The sequence below is a fragment of the Hippoglossus stenolepis genome, chromosome 22, assembly GCF_022539355.2.
Source record: "Hippoglossus stenolepis isolate QCI-W04-F060 chromosome 22, HSTE1.2, whole genome shotgun sequence".
Classification (NCBI taxonomy): Eukaryota; Metazoa; Chordata; class Actinopteri; order Pleuronectiformes; family Pleuronectidae; genus Hippoglossus; species Hippoglossus stenolepis.
In genome coordinates, this window is record NC_061504.1 from 6,745,924 (window position 1) to 6,761,819 (window position 15,896).

Below are 15,896 nucleotides of genomic sequence, written 5' to 3' on the forward strand. Positions count from 1 at the left end.
AAAAAACACGTCTATTATCCATCAAATTAAATCCGCTCCATTGGAAACAGATTTCAGGCCTGAATCAATGTTTTACTCCTGATGGAAATACATTGGCAGACACACTTAAAAACAGCGCTATATTTGTAGTTTGGTTCAGGGAGTTAATGTATTTCACTTATGTTGATAGATGTAAATGACAACCTGACAAGGTGGTGACATGCTGTGAAAGAACTAAAACGGATGAATAAAAATACCTTCTTTCGTGTATTTTTTCTCTTCTACCTGTCACTCTCTTCACCCATACACGCTCCCCACGACTATCACCATCCACCACCCATCCCTCTTTTCTCCTCCTTCCTTCCTGTGTGTGTCTCCCCCTTTCCTCTCTCAACATTTGTCTCTCTCTCCCCCTTTTGATGTCTCAATCTTTATGTTGCTGAGTGAGAGAGGGTTTGGAATTGAAGCGTGACTGACGTGTGGATCAATGCTTCCATTTTCAGACCGCCGGTCAGGGCCAGATCTCACCTACTCTTGTTTTGCATGGCACCGGAGCTCCGCAGGGCCTCTTATGTAAAAGACAGTTGGTGTGTTAGCGCATGTTGGATGTGGGTGTGTCTGTGTCTGTGTGCCCATGTGTGCTTTTCTCTCTTTGGGACAGTTCATGATCATTTGTGCGTTAAAAAAGAGTGAGATTCTTCTGCTTTCTACTGCTTTCCTTACACTTTTGTTTGCCCAGGTTCTGAAAAGCACAATGTGCAGGTTTTAACAATAACACTACAATTATTTCATTACATTGTGGTCATTCTTTAATATTACTCTCTTGCCATCTTTGGTTCTGACCTTTGTACATGTTATTACTGGCTGTGTGTAATAATGGGAAACCAGGGCTGAAAGCTTCTGAAATTCTTCTACCAGTGAATGGCTGTCGATAATAGTTGCTCTCATTCAGGCCTGTTTTACATATAAAATGAAAAATGTGTGAGGTTGTGCTTAATAACTTTGGTTAGAGAGATACAGTACATTCTTTATTCAGTCTGACCACCATCTGAACCCCCTCCAACTCCCTCATATTAACACCAGGGCCCATTATGAACAGGTGCTAAGGTTTAAAGAGAGAGCTCGCCTTTTTTAATTATTATTATTATTACTAATTGGAGTCAAAATGAAATAACTCAGAGGTCTGTGTCCTGTTACTTTGTGATGTGTGTTAATAGTTGACAAATTGTAGGGGTTTCAAAATGAGAGGTGTCACTCTTTATCAGGGTTGACAGCTTAAACTCGCAGCAGTGAAAAAAAACCTAACCTAAATCTGGATATCATCAACATCAACAAAAATATGAAATGAAAACTGATAATGAAAGAAGTTTTACTTATTTCCTGTCTGCATTACTAAAAATAAAAAAAAATACTTATTGTCAGTCAGACTGGATTCCATTCACAAGTAAATGAACTGGCTCATTAAAATGCAACCGCCATCATGTTCATGCATCTCTTCCAGCAGAAAACACAAACAAGACGGACTCCCAGAAATGAACAAGATGCCACTCTGAAGGATTTTTAATGACGCGCCAAAGTAAACACTGAACAGCCTCTCTACCCCGATGTTCTGTGTGTACCCATTAAAATGATTCACTCTCATCTAGGGAGGAATTTCCATGACACTTATGGAAGCGGCGCTTCACTGTGTATTGATCTCCTGCACCAAAGTTTCGCTTTGTCTCGCAACTCTGTTTCCCCTTGAGCTGTGAGATGAAGCTGCGCTGCACACACGAGGAAGTGGCACAAGCAGAAATGAAACTATATTATATATTATATATACTTTAAACTATAAACTTTCCCATCTCCTGCTCTTCATTGCTGCCTGCACTTGTCACTAGAGTAACAACTTGACAATTTACTCAAGAGGATGGATAATCACAGTTATTAGACTTTACAGGAGCAAGTTCACCCCGTGAGCATCAGAAAATCGGAACATCGGGGGCTTTTAAAAAATCGGAGATGTTTCTGAGATGCTTTTAACATTTAACACACATCCAGTTGGAGTGGTCAGAAAAAATGATCACTTTGTTTCTGCATGCTGTTCTTCGCTGTGGCTTTTAAGTGTGTGTGTGTGTGTGTGTGTGTGTGTGTGTGTGTGTGTGTGTGTGTGTGTGTGTGTGTGTGTGTGTGTGTGTGTGTGTGTGTGTGTGTGTGTGTGTGTGTGTGTGTCTGTGTCTGTGTGCTGTACTCAGATGCAGGGACAGGAATACAAGGAGATGGAACACAGCATGCTGCACGGCTGACATTAGCAATAGGGCTTTTATTCCTGCTGCTCTTCCAAAATGTACCAATTTCTTAGCGTGCCTTGTGGTGTGTGTGTGTGTGTGTGTGTGTGTGTGTGAGTGTGAGTGTGTGTGCATATATCTATGTCTATGTGTGTCCATTCAACACACTTGTGCACTTCTGACTTTGTACCATGCTCTGTACTTCAGAATTATTTCTTGTCATTAGTAAGCCCTCCTCAAACAGTTCTACAATATACTGTCACTTTTTATTGTTTGTGTGCTGGATGTTGTGTGCAGAGCTTTCTATAAACAGTCTATGGTGCTGAGTGAATTTAGAAAACTTTGATTACAGTTCTTGTGTGGTTCATAAATAAGTTTGCATGATTTACTTAACTTGTTTTATTTTTTCATACATTGCATGCCGGCTATTTCAGAGGTCTGTTGAGCAATCAACACAATCTTCAGACCCAAATGCACAACTTTTCAGAATAAAACCTCTGTGATTCCACTTGGTATAAAGCATTGCGGCTTTTACTTTGAAGACAATTTGCTAAAGAGGAATTGATTCTATGAATTCTGTCACCATGACGTAGATCAGCACCCGTAGCGGGTCAGTCCATCTGTGTCTGTGTCCCGATTTGGTGAAACAAAATAATCAAATTATCAAAATGATCTGGCGGCGATTTTGACCCATGGTTTGCCGACCACTGCTGTAGTTTATCTGAGGATGTAGATATGCATTCCACATACATGCAGACAGACAAACATTTGTGGAATTAGCGGGTAGATGTATTTGCAGGCATATAGCCTGCACATGCATTAGCAAACATAGTGTTGTGTAAATCTAAGTTTCAGTCTGTAACTCCTTATCCTGCTGCAGGTCAGTTTTTTAATCCACAACTTTCTGCCTTTGTTCTGTCTGAATGAAAACCATGATGGCAGAAAAGTAAATGTGTTATTATGCAAATCAATTGTGCGTCTTTGTTTTTGGGAGAGAGCGAGAGAGCACGAGCATGGGAGAGATAACAATGCTTTTGAAGCTGAATGCCAATTCTGAGTTGCCTGTAGAGACGCACAGAGGGAAACAGTGTGTTGGTTTTTTCCGTCTGTCTCTGTGGAGTTTTATTAGTTTGGATTTTTCTTTTTAACGAGTATTACCTCCTTTGTGTTCGTATTCTCTGAGGGGTTTTGAATTCTTATCTGCTGTATGTGTTTTTATACAGCTTGTGTGCGTGTGCATAGCTGAAATTAGTAATTTTTTTCCCACACAGTTTCCATCCTGACCCTGAATTCTTACAGGTGTATGTGTTTTAGTTGCCATCATCTGAGCACTCCTCCATTGTTTTTTTTTCCATCTTAGTGGCATGATATCATAATAGAAATGGGGGTGTGGACCACATGCAAGAGCCTGCATTGTTGACCACAGCCAGTTTAGAACCTTGTTGATGATGATTGGAGGTAATTTGACTACGTGCAGCAACATGGTGCCAGGGTAAGAATATAATTATACTGTATGAGAACAGAAGAAGGGAGGGGGGGTGTGGAGAGAGAAAGAAAGATAGAGAGGATTGAAAGTGGCTGGTGCTGCTGAGAAACTATTTATAGCTGATTCTAACCGATTAGCGGCTGGTAGAGAGGCCGTGATTGGTTGCTGAGTGGCTGGCTCTCAAGATGAAAGGTTGTGGTTGGTTTGTTGGGTTGATTAATGATTGTTTTTTTATATAGTTGATGATGAGGATATTGTTCTGTGGCCTGTGTATTATTACAGTAAACAGGTTAATCAATAAGAAAGTAAATAAGCATTTTCAAAACACTTTAAAGGAGACATATAGTCGCTTTTTAAATTTTCTTCGTCAGTTTCTTTTGTTTTTTGTTGCCTCAGTGGATTTATTGTCCATGTTCCCACAACTGAGGAATAATTTTGGAAACATTGACAGAAATGAGAACCAAGCTATTACAAATCGGAATAAATCTTTATCTGCTTTTAAAAAATGATAACCTTCAGTGGACAGATTGTAATTGTGTTGTCTCGCCAACAATTTTTTCATCATTTTCCTTTGTGTTGTCATCTGGCAGGTACTACAGCGCCACCATCCTGCAGATGTCCGGAGTGCGGAATGACAGGCTGGCAATCTGGTTGGCCGGGCTCACCACCCTCACCAACTTCCTGTTCACCCTGCTGGGAGTGTGGCTGGTGGAGAGAGTGGGACGCAGGAAGCTCACTCTGGGCAGCATCGTAGGCACGTCACTCAAATTGATCACATCAGGGTGTGAAGTGTTCAAATCTTAAAGACTGTTTTTTGTAATGTCACAAACATTACTTTTTCAACAGGCACATGTTTGAGTTTGAGTCTGTTGGCCACCGGTTTTCTGATATCTGCCCAGCACAGTCCTCCTGTCACCTTCCACCCGTTAGACCCCGCCATGGCCAACTCTACTTGCTCCAAGTACCAGTGAGTACACACACACACACACACAGACACACACACACACATAGACACACAGACTGACACAAAGCGCTCAGTGAGCCACAATGGGCCCTGAAATTCTGCCTCAACTCCCTTTATTACAAACCAGAAGCAAAAATTACTGAGCAGCTGCAGCAACGATCTCACATAGCCTGATGTTATGATCCAAACAAGGGTATTTTAAAACTGCATGAAAGTGTTATGGGAATTAGGTGTGAGAGCAGATCTTTGTTTGAGCACTGAAATGACTCCCTCAGCTAAAAGTTATCCCCAAAGATATGAAAGACAAAATGTGAAAAAGAGCGTTTACAGTTTTTTATGTGGAATAACTCAACAATCAGATGCCATCTGAGGATTAAGGAGTACACATGTGATATATTACTTTAATAATTAGATATTTTTAAATATGCTGTTTGCCATGTGGTGCACAGATATAGATTTAAAGCCTAAAATGATGGTGTTAATAAAATGTAACCCACAATTTTCTAAGTTTAACTTACTGAGCCAACAACTGTTATGTAAAGGATATTTGTGTTCGGGACTCAAGTTCAAAAGGAGTGCCAACATATTGTACATGATGCAGACCCATGACTAAATACAAAGATGGACGACGTGTCTCCACTTCCTCCCGTAGAACAAAAATGAAGCTGAAATATCCCAGATACGGCTGCTGCCATCTTGTGCTGGTGAGATCATATGAAGCCTGAGTCTCCATTCATTGTCTTCCACTTATATGAGTTTGGGTTGCGGATAATTCAGACATTCCTCTCCCCAGCAGAGGCATTCGCAGGCTAGATGGGATCTTTTGTCCCTTTAGTGAGTGCCCATTCAGTGAACACGTTATTGTCCAATCGCACTTGAACAAACATCATTGTGATAAGAATCACCTAAAATGTCAGAAACCGATTTGGAAAACATTTGGCATGTATTTGGACTTTTTAGCTTGGCCTATGTCCCAAATGCTGACATGGAAAGGAGGGAGGAATCAAGATGCTTTGGCTTCACATTTGGGGAGCTGTCATATTATCCATCTTTATGTACAGTCTGTGATGCAGAGTCTGGCTGGGTTTTCCTTTGACACCAGCCAGATCCGTTCATATCAGGGTCTGTGTTTAATACTCATCTGTATATTAAAAAGGCACATTACAGGCACAATATTCAAGCCACAACATTTATTCTTGTCTTTCCTCTGATTCATCAATAACAAATATTATAACAATGGGTTCTAATGGAAACAACTGTAAATATTGTTCATGTCAATATGACTAAGCCCTATGAGACAAATTGTGATTTGTTAATATGGGTTATGCAAATAATTCTTTGATTGATTGATTGACGACTTTGATCATTGCCCAAATGATGACTAAATCATTAGCAACAAAGGGCAAATGCACACTTACACACACACACACACATACACAGTCACAAACACACACACACACACACACACACACAGTACACACACACACACACACACACACACACACACACACACACACACACACACACACACACACACACACACACACACACACACACACTGAGTGTGTCTCCATGCGAGTCAGAGATCAGATGCCGCCATGTCCCATTTTACACTCGACTTGCACAGACACGAGATGGATCTCATGTGGAGCTGCAGTCTTTCATCATAACAACAAACAAGGACTAATGGACTCGTTCTCCAGCACCCACACACTGTAACGAGCCGCCACACACACACAATCACAGAGGTAATTTGAAGAGATGAATGCTTTTACCACACTGTAGTGGCTTCATTGAGTCCACTTTACTCCACATGAGCCCACACACCCTCCTGACTGACCATGGCAGCATTAGAGCAGCAGCTGAACCACCACAGGCCTCCCATAGTCATTGAGGATGGGACATCCCGTTAAAGCATAAACTCTTAAGATGTATATAGGTGGCTAAATAAAAAATCTCTTGAATATGTTAAATTTTAATTGAAACATTGCCCATTCTTTAAGCCCCTGCAGAATTATATTAGACTACGGTGATATTAGTAATAAACAAAGGAGGTGTCGAGAATAAAGTCATAATATAACAAGAATAAAGTCATAACTGAGCAGACACTCGTAACTTTATGAGAAAGAGCAGTTTCCTTGGAAAACAGTCAGCAACAAGAACCTGTGCTTGCCATAGTTCAACTCCTTCTGGATCTAAAATCTTGATCCAATCTCATTGGGAAACTATGAAACCCCTTTAAATATCACACAGATGGAACCAATGAACACAACAAACATTTCCTCCAAGTCTGCGAGGTTCTTTCTTCACAATAAACACAGTTTTTTACACAATCCTTTCAAAGCCCTGATACTTTAGATAATGTGGTGCTGATATGACCAAAGATTATGTTATATTTGTGAAACATAAACTAAAGTATAATTCAACAAGATGTTTATTTTTCCTTCTCAGGCTGATCTTCTGATATTCTTCGTCTAAAATGACATGTAACCTAAAATTATGACTTTTTTCTCTAAATATTACGACTCTATTCTCGTAATATTACAACTTTATTCTAGTAAAATTACGACTTTATGCTAATAAAATTACATATTTTCTATTTTCCTCAACATTAGGACCTTATTCCAATAAAATTGCAACTTTTTCTCATAATATTACAACTTTAATCTTGAAATCTCTTTTTTCAACATGGCCCGAATACTCCATCATTCTAATATACACATTGTCAAATTGCATACTTTGCGAGTTGCATCGTCTTCCTCACCTTCCTACAGTGTTTACTTTTACTTCAGAGGACATGGTTTTAATTTCATGTAGCTGACCTCTGTGTGTAATTTGAGCATTGTTCCCCTCACACAGGGAGTCGGCTCACTACAAAAATAGACTTAGGAAACAAAACTCACATTTCATGCACAACAAACCTGATGATGCTCCATGAAAAAGATAGTGTGTCCTTGTAAAGATTTGGTTTGCCAGCATTTAGAAGCCTCTTACATGGGGACAGCTACATAGCTGACTTGACAAGATACACTTTTAATTAGCAGAGCCGTAACAGAGGGACGAGACAGGATTAAGAGATAATGATGGTGAATCACACACCATTTGTTTTTGGTTCTTCAATTTAATTCAACGCTTGCGGTATCTAGGGAACAGTCCATACAGTAATTTAATCCGGGTAATGAGGCAAGTCGCAATTAGAGGGGGTGGAATGCTGCTCTCTGTACACAGTGCATTCACAAATGATTCACACCCCTTCACCTTATTCACCTTTTGTTATGTAGCAGCCTTATGCTAAAATTGTTTAAAAGTTTATGTTTTACCATAATTAGTCTACACCCACCTCCTCCACACAAGACAACGCAAAGCAAAACATCCACATTACTTTTTACGAATATATTCCTGAAATTACTTTTTTTTTCTTCATATGGCCCAATTGTCCATCGTGTTCCAACCCTTTTTCCTCTGACATTTGACATTAAGCTCAGGTTACTCCAATTTCTCAGAATCGTATTAAAAAAGTATAGCTAATCTTTGCTGTGTCTGCCGTGTGGCCTGCAGGCTGTGTGAGCCGTGCATGCTGGACCCTGGGTGTGGCTTCTGTTACCGTGAGAATGGCTCGGCACTCCTCGCCTCCTCCTGTGTTGCAGTCAATAAGGCCTCCACCGAGCGAGCCGCATGGGGCAGGTGAGTCACAGGATGCAGGGACGAGCAATCTAGGATGCAGCAGAGAGGAAGCTCTGCTGTGGCGGGAGGAAACCTGTTAATAACATAGGATTAGAACATGAATTCAATCACTGAATGAGATATGACATATATTAAACATATGTTCCAGATGCTCAAACTCCAGCCTGATGAGAGATCAGACGTACTGGGCCTACAACTACTGTCCCACCTCCTACTCCTGGCTGGTTCTGCTGGGTCTGGTGCTCTACCTAGCTGCTTTCGCTCCAGGTAATGCTTCTGCGTCCCACCGGCTAACCTCTTCCACCTAATCCTCTCTGCATGCAGTCGGTGTATAAGCGTGAATTTACCCTTCAGCCATGTTTGGTCCTCTCCAGTTGTCGATTGGTGGGGGGATGAGGGAGGATGCATTCCCCTTTAAACCTAAAAGACCTAATAAACATACCTCTTTAACAGCCTGCCAATTCTGCCATCTCCTCTCAGCCATCCCCCGATCACCTATTAGTGAGAGTGTTGTGTGTGCACGTGAGCATCCTATAGTTAATGCTGAAAACGACATCATGGGATCCGCAGTTTATTTTTTTTAAAGTTGAAACCGAAAGCATCAAAAAGAGAACATGAGGACAGGGATTATTGCTTCGCTCGACCTCTCACTGTCACAGTCACACCGACCGTTTGTATTGAGAGAAATCCTACCGGCGTCAGTGATCACCGGGGCACCGAAACCATCAGGACCATTCCCCATGGTAACAATTAACAAATGTCTTACTGGTCATCTCTAAATTAAGGTTTTACTCTTATAATCAATACAAAGACACCCACTATGACATAGTGCATAATGAATGTGTGTCCTCATTTGGATCTGGCTCCTTTCACTCTGCTCGCTCAAGTCATCGGCAACACCAAACCACTGAAACTGCAAGGAGGTTATGTTTTCACCCTCATCCATTTGTTTATTGGTTTGTTTGTTTGTAAGAAGGATTACAAAAATACTACTGACTGGATTTCCACAAAACTTGTAAGCATGGTACATGGGACAAGAAAGAACCCCTTAAATTTTAGCATGCATTAGGACAAAGGGGCAGAATCAGGGATTTTGTATCACTGTCTTTAATGTGTGAGGTGTTGTTGTTTTTTATATTTTCATAGGAAATAATTCATGGATCTTGATGAAAATCTTGATGAAAAAAATCATGTGATAGGAGAGAGGCATATGAAGAAGACTTATGTCTCTGAATGTGTGGAATTTGGTGCTGCTTGATTGAATTTAAAGGGAACTGTTGGGCCTTGCTGGATGAACAGTTTGCAATTGTAGATTGTAACTGCTTTGCACTATAGTTGTTTTTACTGTGACCCTGGCAGAAAGCCTCAGAAGTGTACAAGCCTCATGTACAAACAGAATCATTTTAATTAATTCCAGGAGATTAAATATTCCAAATAGACACACACTGGTCATTGATCGGCGAGTGTGGACATACCAGAATTTAATCTCAATGTGTACACAGCATACACAATCTGTTCTTTTGTTGTAACTTCACCACCACCAGGCCTCATCTCTTATCTCTTCCTCTCAGGGATGGGTCCAATGCCGTGGACCATCAACTCAGAGATCTACCCGCTGTGGGCGAGGAGCACAGGGAACGCCTGCGCCGCCGGAGTCAACTGGACCTTCAACATTCTGGTGTCTCTCACCTTCCTCCACCTGGCTCAGTACATCACCTACTATGGTCAGTACCAATTAATCGAGTTTGCATATATGTATATATATTACGTAAAATAATTATCAAGCTCTACATATTTTGTTGTATTTGTGTTTTCTTTTTATTTACAGTTATTCATAATAATGTTTATGGTTAAACTGTAAAATATCAAGTTTCAGTTAAATTTCTTTGTCATAAGCATGAAACGAAATCATTACCAAATTAGTTTTAATATATATTTTGGCTGATATATCCAAAAATATCAGCAATTTTTTCTACCTAATATATGTATTGGTGCCAGCCCCCATAAATCCATATCGGTCAAGCTTTACTAATTCAAATCTTTTATTCTTTATTTTTGTGGAATAAAAAGATAAAGACAGAACAGGGTCCGTGAACCCATGATTTTCCCTTTTCTAAAAGCTGAACTCAGAGTGTAATTTTAATCAGACTAAAAGCTTCTGTCAGGAACAGTTGCTCCTCGACATCAGTGCTGTCAGTGTGTACATAACCCAATGAGCAGATCTTGTGAAACATCCCTTCATCTTCACCTTACGTCAACACCAGCGAGGAAGTAAAAGCTAATTCACACTGAGGCCTCCCCCCTCCCCCTCCAACGCTCTTCTACACCTCCTCAGTCGATGTGGCTCAACAGCAGGTTTCTCCTCAGCCAGGAAGAAACTGACCTTTCGTGACGCTGGCGAATTGATCCATCAGGCGCGATCGCGGAGGCATCCTGAGATGCGGCGTGTCAACGATCAATCTGAGTTCATTTATCCGATTTATAAAAATCGTTCACTGAGAATGAAAAACTGTGGCGAAACTAAACACACATGTGGATGCTGTTGTCATACAAATGTTACTGGTATTTATTATAATGCAGCCATGTCTGTTCATTTAAAATGTCTTTGTGCTTTGAGAAGAGGAAAATAGAGATCGCAGTTGGCAAGAAATCTCATTAATCCTCTGTCAGTGTTTCTGTAAGAAGGCTTTTTTTTCCATGTGTATTTGTGTCTCTATGCAGTTATTTCCTCCCCCTGTTAACCTGCTGTAATGTCACTCTGACAGGGGCATGTTACTTCTACCTCACATTTATCGTATGGTGACTAGCAGCCTGAAAGCAATGCTTCAATTCGATAAAACATTGGCACGCACATACACATCTGAATTGTAGAAGCTCGCAGGCGGTCAAGATCTAATATTAGCTGCCCTCTGGGTCTGCTGTCACCATCGCAGGCTCTTTTTCCAGGATGATAAACGACAGCAAGCCAACGTGTTCAGGAAAAAAAAGGTGGCGGCTCTCTAAGTCATGGCGATGTGTTAGTCGCCGTTCTCTCTTATAGCATTTTTTTGTTTTTTATGATTAACACTTGATTTGCAAACTGTCTCAACACAGAGAGGAACTTAAAAAAGCATATACACCAAATAAAAATGTACATCAGAATAAAAGAGCGAGAAAATAAATAAATAATTGGAAATAAAAAAATACATAAATAATAAATAAATAGACAAATAAATAGATAATAGAAATATAAATAAAGTAAAAAATAAATAAATAACTTAAATCAGGATTACAGTAGGAATGAATAAATAAATAAATGTCAAAGGGAAGGGGTTCAGGGCCATAGCAATATGGAGCATTTTTGATTTATGTAAGAGATTTCAAGGGCTTTTAATGTGATTTGGGTTCTTTGGGCCATTTCTAACTACATCTATCCACCTGACTATTAATCCTAAAAGACAGTGTCTCTAATAGTAGGCTGTTCTCTCTCTAAACCATGCAGTGACAGTGTGTTTTTCGTCCACCTCCCCAGGAGCTTTCTTCCTCTACTCCAGTATGGCCTTACTGGGTTTCATCTTCATCTACGGATGCCTGCCGGAGACCAAAGGCCGGCGTCTGGAGGAGATCGAGGCGCTGTTCGAGAACCAGCTCTGCTCCTGTGGCGCCACCGATTCTGACGAGGGACGGCAGGTCGAGTACATCCGGGTCAAAGGCTCAAACTATCATCTATCGGACAACGACGCATCTGACGTGGACTAGGGAGAGTTTTGGGTGTTGTTGTATTTTCCCTCTGCAGAGATGTTGGGTGTGTAATATTTATAATTTTTTTAAACATGAGCTAAGGAGTCACTGATTTCCCTCACTGCTGTTTGATAACAGCTAAAAAGGCCTTTTGCTTATATCAGCAATGTGAGTTCACTTTCAAATCAGTCAATTCAGGAATCCAAAAATCAACGACGAGGCTTGAGTTTGGTTGTGAACGTTTTGTTTTCAGATAATCTCTGGACTGAGGGTGAGCTGACAACAAGCTGCTTTAGTCAACGGCTAATTCTCAACCATGCACGTAGAAAAGACGAAACCATTCTCTTTTCCACACATAAAGAGATTTCACATAAATACACAGAGATCCAGTGTCAGGAAACATGACATATATTCATGTATAAGGGACGTCCAGCCATGATGACGTATTTTACAAAAGGAGCTGTGGCACAAATGTTTTTTGTTCTTTGAGTATATATCAGTTAGGATTTCTATATAATGTTGTACATACAGTACAGTAGAAGAAGAATAACACGACATAGCCATCCTTACAGCGCCATGTCGTTAATAGTGATCGTGGTCTCGGATACCTGGACGTGTGTGTCCACAATGTTGCCGTTGGCGTGACTGCCGTTATAACTCATCGTCGATCTGTAGAACCATTCTGCCTTTCTATATGAAACACGTCTCAGTTACATGTCGTTTTAAGCTTGTAGCATCGCACATTAAAGCAGCACTATGTAACATTTACTGATGAACAGCGCCCTCTGCAGCCACTCATGGTGATTTATTCTGTTGGACTCAGTGTCCGAGCAATTGTTTTTTTAATGTAGAGAACAAAACAAAGCCTGTCAATGTGTTAACCAGAGTTCTGAATGTGTAGTCCCTCTCACTGAACTGAAACCCAACTGAACGGTGGATATTACCCATGATCCCCAGCTTCCCGAGCCACAAGAGCTGCTGCTGTAACAAATACACAACTCTTAATGTTTTAAATGTTTACTCGCTGAATAATGGAGATAAACTCTGGTTTGAAATGATTTCTAAGTCTTTTTAACTGATCTACATTTCAACATTACTCTTGCTGGACTTGCTGGACCTGATTCTGGCAATTTAAGCTGCGACTGTCAGTCAGTTACACACTTCTCACAGAAACACACAACTCACCAAAGTTATATGGAGTAAGAACAGACGTTCAGAGTAAAGAGTGGGAATGAAAGAGGCTCCATTCTCCCTATTCCAAGTCAGTGTAGCATCAAACTCATTTTTAAGCTGCTATTTTAAGTTAGAAAAAGTTGCGTAGTGATGCTTTAACATCAGCTCCTCCTAGACTAGTCTCAGCTTGTGTTCACTCTCATAATTTTTATGAAAGGAAAACACGAGAGATGTACAGTATGTTGTTTAAAAATTAGCAACCTTTATTGTCAGTGGGTGCACAAACAAAGACACCACTGCTGTAGCACTGAGAGGAAATAGAACTTATATGGACCATTTATGTTTATTTATTTATTTAGAATTATTTAAAATGTTTGCACAAATGATGAATATCTCTTCAGCATAGTTTGTTTTTCTGGTTGGTTCTGTTTCCTATCTGCGTCTCAAAAAAGGCAGTTTGAACATAACACTATGGAGACTACAGTTTAATCTACAATCTGATTCATTCTGTCTCTGTGACCTGATGCCATAAACCATAGCAACTCACCACTGCTGGATATATTCTCCATTTAATAATATTTCAAACAAAGACAGCCAGTGTCCTCTATCCGTGGTGGTGAATTAAAAACTATTAGTTTTATCTTAACATGATAATATTAGTGCCTGTGTATCGTGAAGTTGCCTAATGGCAATTTTTCAGTCACATTCGTAATGTGGACTTGTATGTGTTTCGTTATGTAAGTCTACATAGCTTTTTTTTAATGTGACATGTACATATTTGCCTCTCACCTATGGCGGAATTTTATTTTTGTATTATTATTATGGTTTAATGTATTTCGATTTTTCGTCTTCCTCCATAGCCTTATGTACAAAATAGCAGAGTGTACCAGTTACCGTATGTGGTTCTCGTGTCAACACGTCGAGGAGTAGGACTTAGTGTAAATTGCCAGTGTTGTTTTGTAGAAGTAAGAGTGCGTGAGGTTCTTAGTCACATACACATAAGTTTCAGTGTATCGGAAACTGTCAGAAAGTTAACAACGGATTCACTTTAACAAAACTGATTAATAAGGCGTCAACAGGTTGCGCTGTTTCTGTGTTCGATGAAAAGGGTTCTCGTGACAGATCAAGGACAGTCCATGGTATTAACCCATAATGAATTCATATGATTTTTAAATTAACTTTTCAAATGAGCAAAATTTCAAGCTAGAGACAAGACTAGTAAAACAGTGATCACATAGCATCCAGCACCTTCATTTGGAAACCCAATAACCTTCAATGTCCTTCAAACACACTTGGAAAAAGTTAACATAGATTTCATTCACAGCACATTTTTTACTAATTGTAGTTATTATCTGCTGATCAGTTTCCAAAGCATGCTCTACATTTCAAATTGATTGATTTTTATTCTTGAAACTTGCAAGCAGCCGCTGATTTGTATTCCATTCTTTTCAAGAAGCAATGAAAAATCCCAAAAACAAAATTATAATGTATCGATTTTTTTCCCTGTCTTTATTCAAGAGATTTCAAAGATTTCCCATTCAGATTTTGTAATGCTCTCTCTCAAAACCCTGAGCTTGTAGTCATATAGCCCCTGCTTATGCTCAAACTGTGCGCTTGCACTCAGACATTTTGTTGCTTACGCTCAGATTTCCTGCGCTCCAGCTTCAGTTCTTCATACTGCTTCTGTGACGCATCTGCTCTAGGACCTTTTTGTGTGCAACATGTCCGTCAGAATTCCCAAACCAATGCTAGGTGTAGTGTTTACAAATGAAACTGAAGTTTTGCTCTCAAACAGAAAGACCACACCCTTGAACAAAGATAGGGGACAAAAAACATAATAGTGAATGTTTTAAACGATACAGCCTTAGCACAGAAACTATAAAAGGTCAACATAAAAATCCATCACGTGCTTTTCAAAATGATCGGCACTAATGTAAAGTACCTATGATTTGTAGTTAGGAGGCTGGAACATGCAACCATGCATTGGAACCAAACAATTGGTTACAAGTGCTGTTGCGAAACATCCTAGATAAACCTTTCTGTTTTCAGAAAAAGACAATTAACTTAGACCACTTTTTCTACTTGGTAATTTAGTCCTTAAAACCAGCTTGTTTAACCTTTTAAACTAATGGAGACTAGTTTGTACAGGTTTAAAAGCAAAGAAAATAACCAGTCCCCAAGTGAAGATATTGTTTTAACTCAAAACAACACAAACTAGTTTTATACCGAGAGTATTATTACAGATAAAACATATGTCCTTGACCCAGATTATGTAACGAAAAGCTAATGTTGACCAAATATTTACCGTGAGTGTTTCAGGCCGCAGCTTATCACTGACGTTAACATGCAGTTTGTGTTAACACCCAGTTTGTGTTAACACCGTCCTCCACTACACTGGGGATGTTTTCATGTGTTCTTATGGTGAAATGGTTGTAATTTTTTTCTATGTGAACCAACTACGTGTGTTTCTAGTTTACGAGGAACTACAGAATACAAATAAAATAAAATAAAAAGTGATGTATACTTTATTTGACTATTGTTAAAGCTGTAAATGTTTTGCTAGAGTTTATATTCTATAAAATAAAAATATCTTAATGAAATCTTAACACTTGAATATGTATAC

General features: G+C 39.7%; 1 protein-coding gene across 1 annotated transcript in view; it reads left to right on the top strand.

The window, feature by feature from the left end:
* Positions 1–15,873, top strand: part of LOC118101301 (proton myo-inositol cotransporter) — a 66,604-nt gene extending 50,731 nt beyond the window's left edge. Inside the window, exons 5-10 of the mRNA XM_035146927.2 lie at positions 4,323–4,486; positions 4,579–4,699; positions 8,255–8,380; positions 8,529–8,647; positions 9,952–10,104; positions 11,892–15,873. Coding sequence (XP_035002818.1) covers positions 4,323–4,486; positions 4,579–4,699; positions 8,255–8,380; positions 8,529–8,647; positions 9,952–10,104; positions 11,892–12,118 — 910 coding nt within the window. The 3' untranslated portion in view covers positions 12,119–15,873. The remainder of the gene's footprint in view (positions 1–4,322; positions 4,487–4,578; positions 4,700–8,254; positions 8,381–8,528; positions 8,648–9,951; positions 10,105–11,891) is intronic.
* The last annotated feature ends 23 nt before the right edge of the window (positions 15,874–15,896 follow it).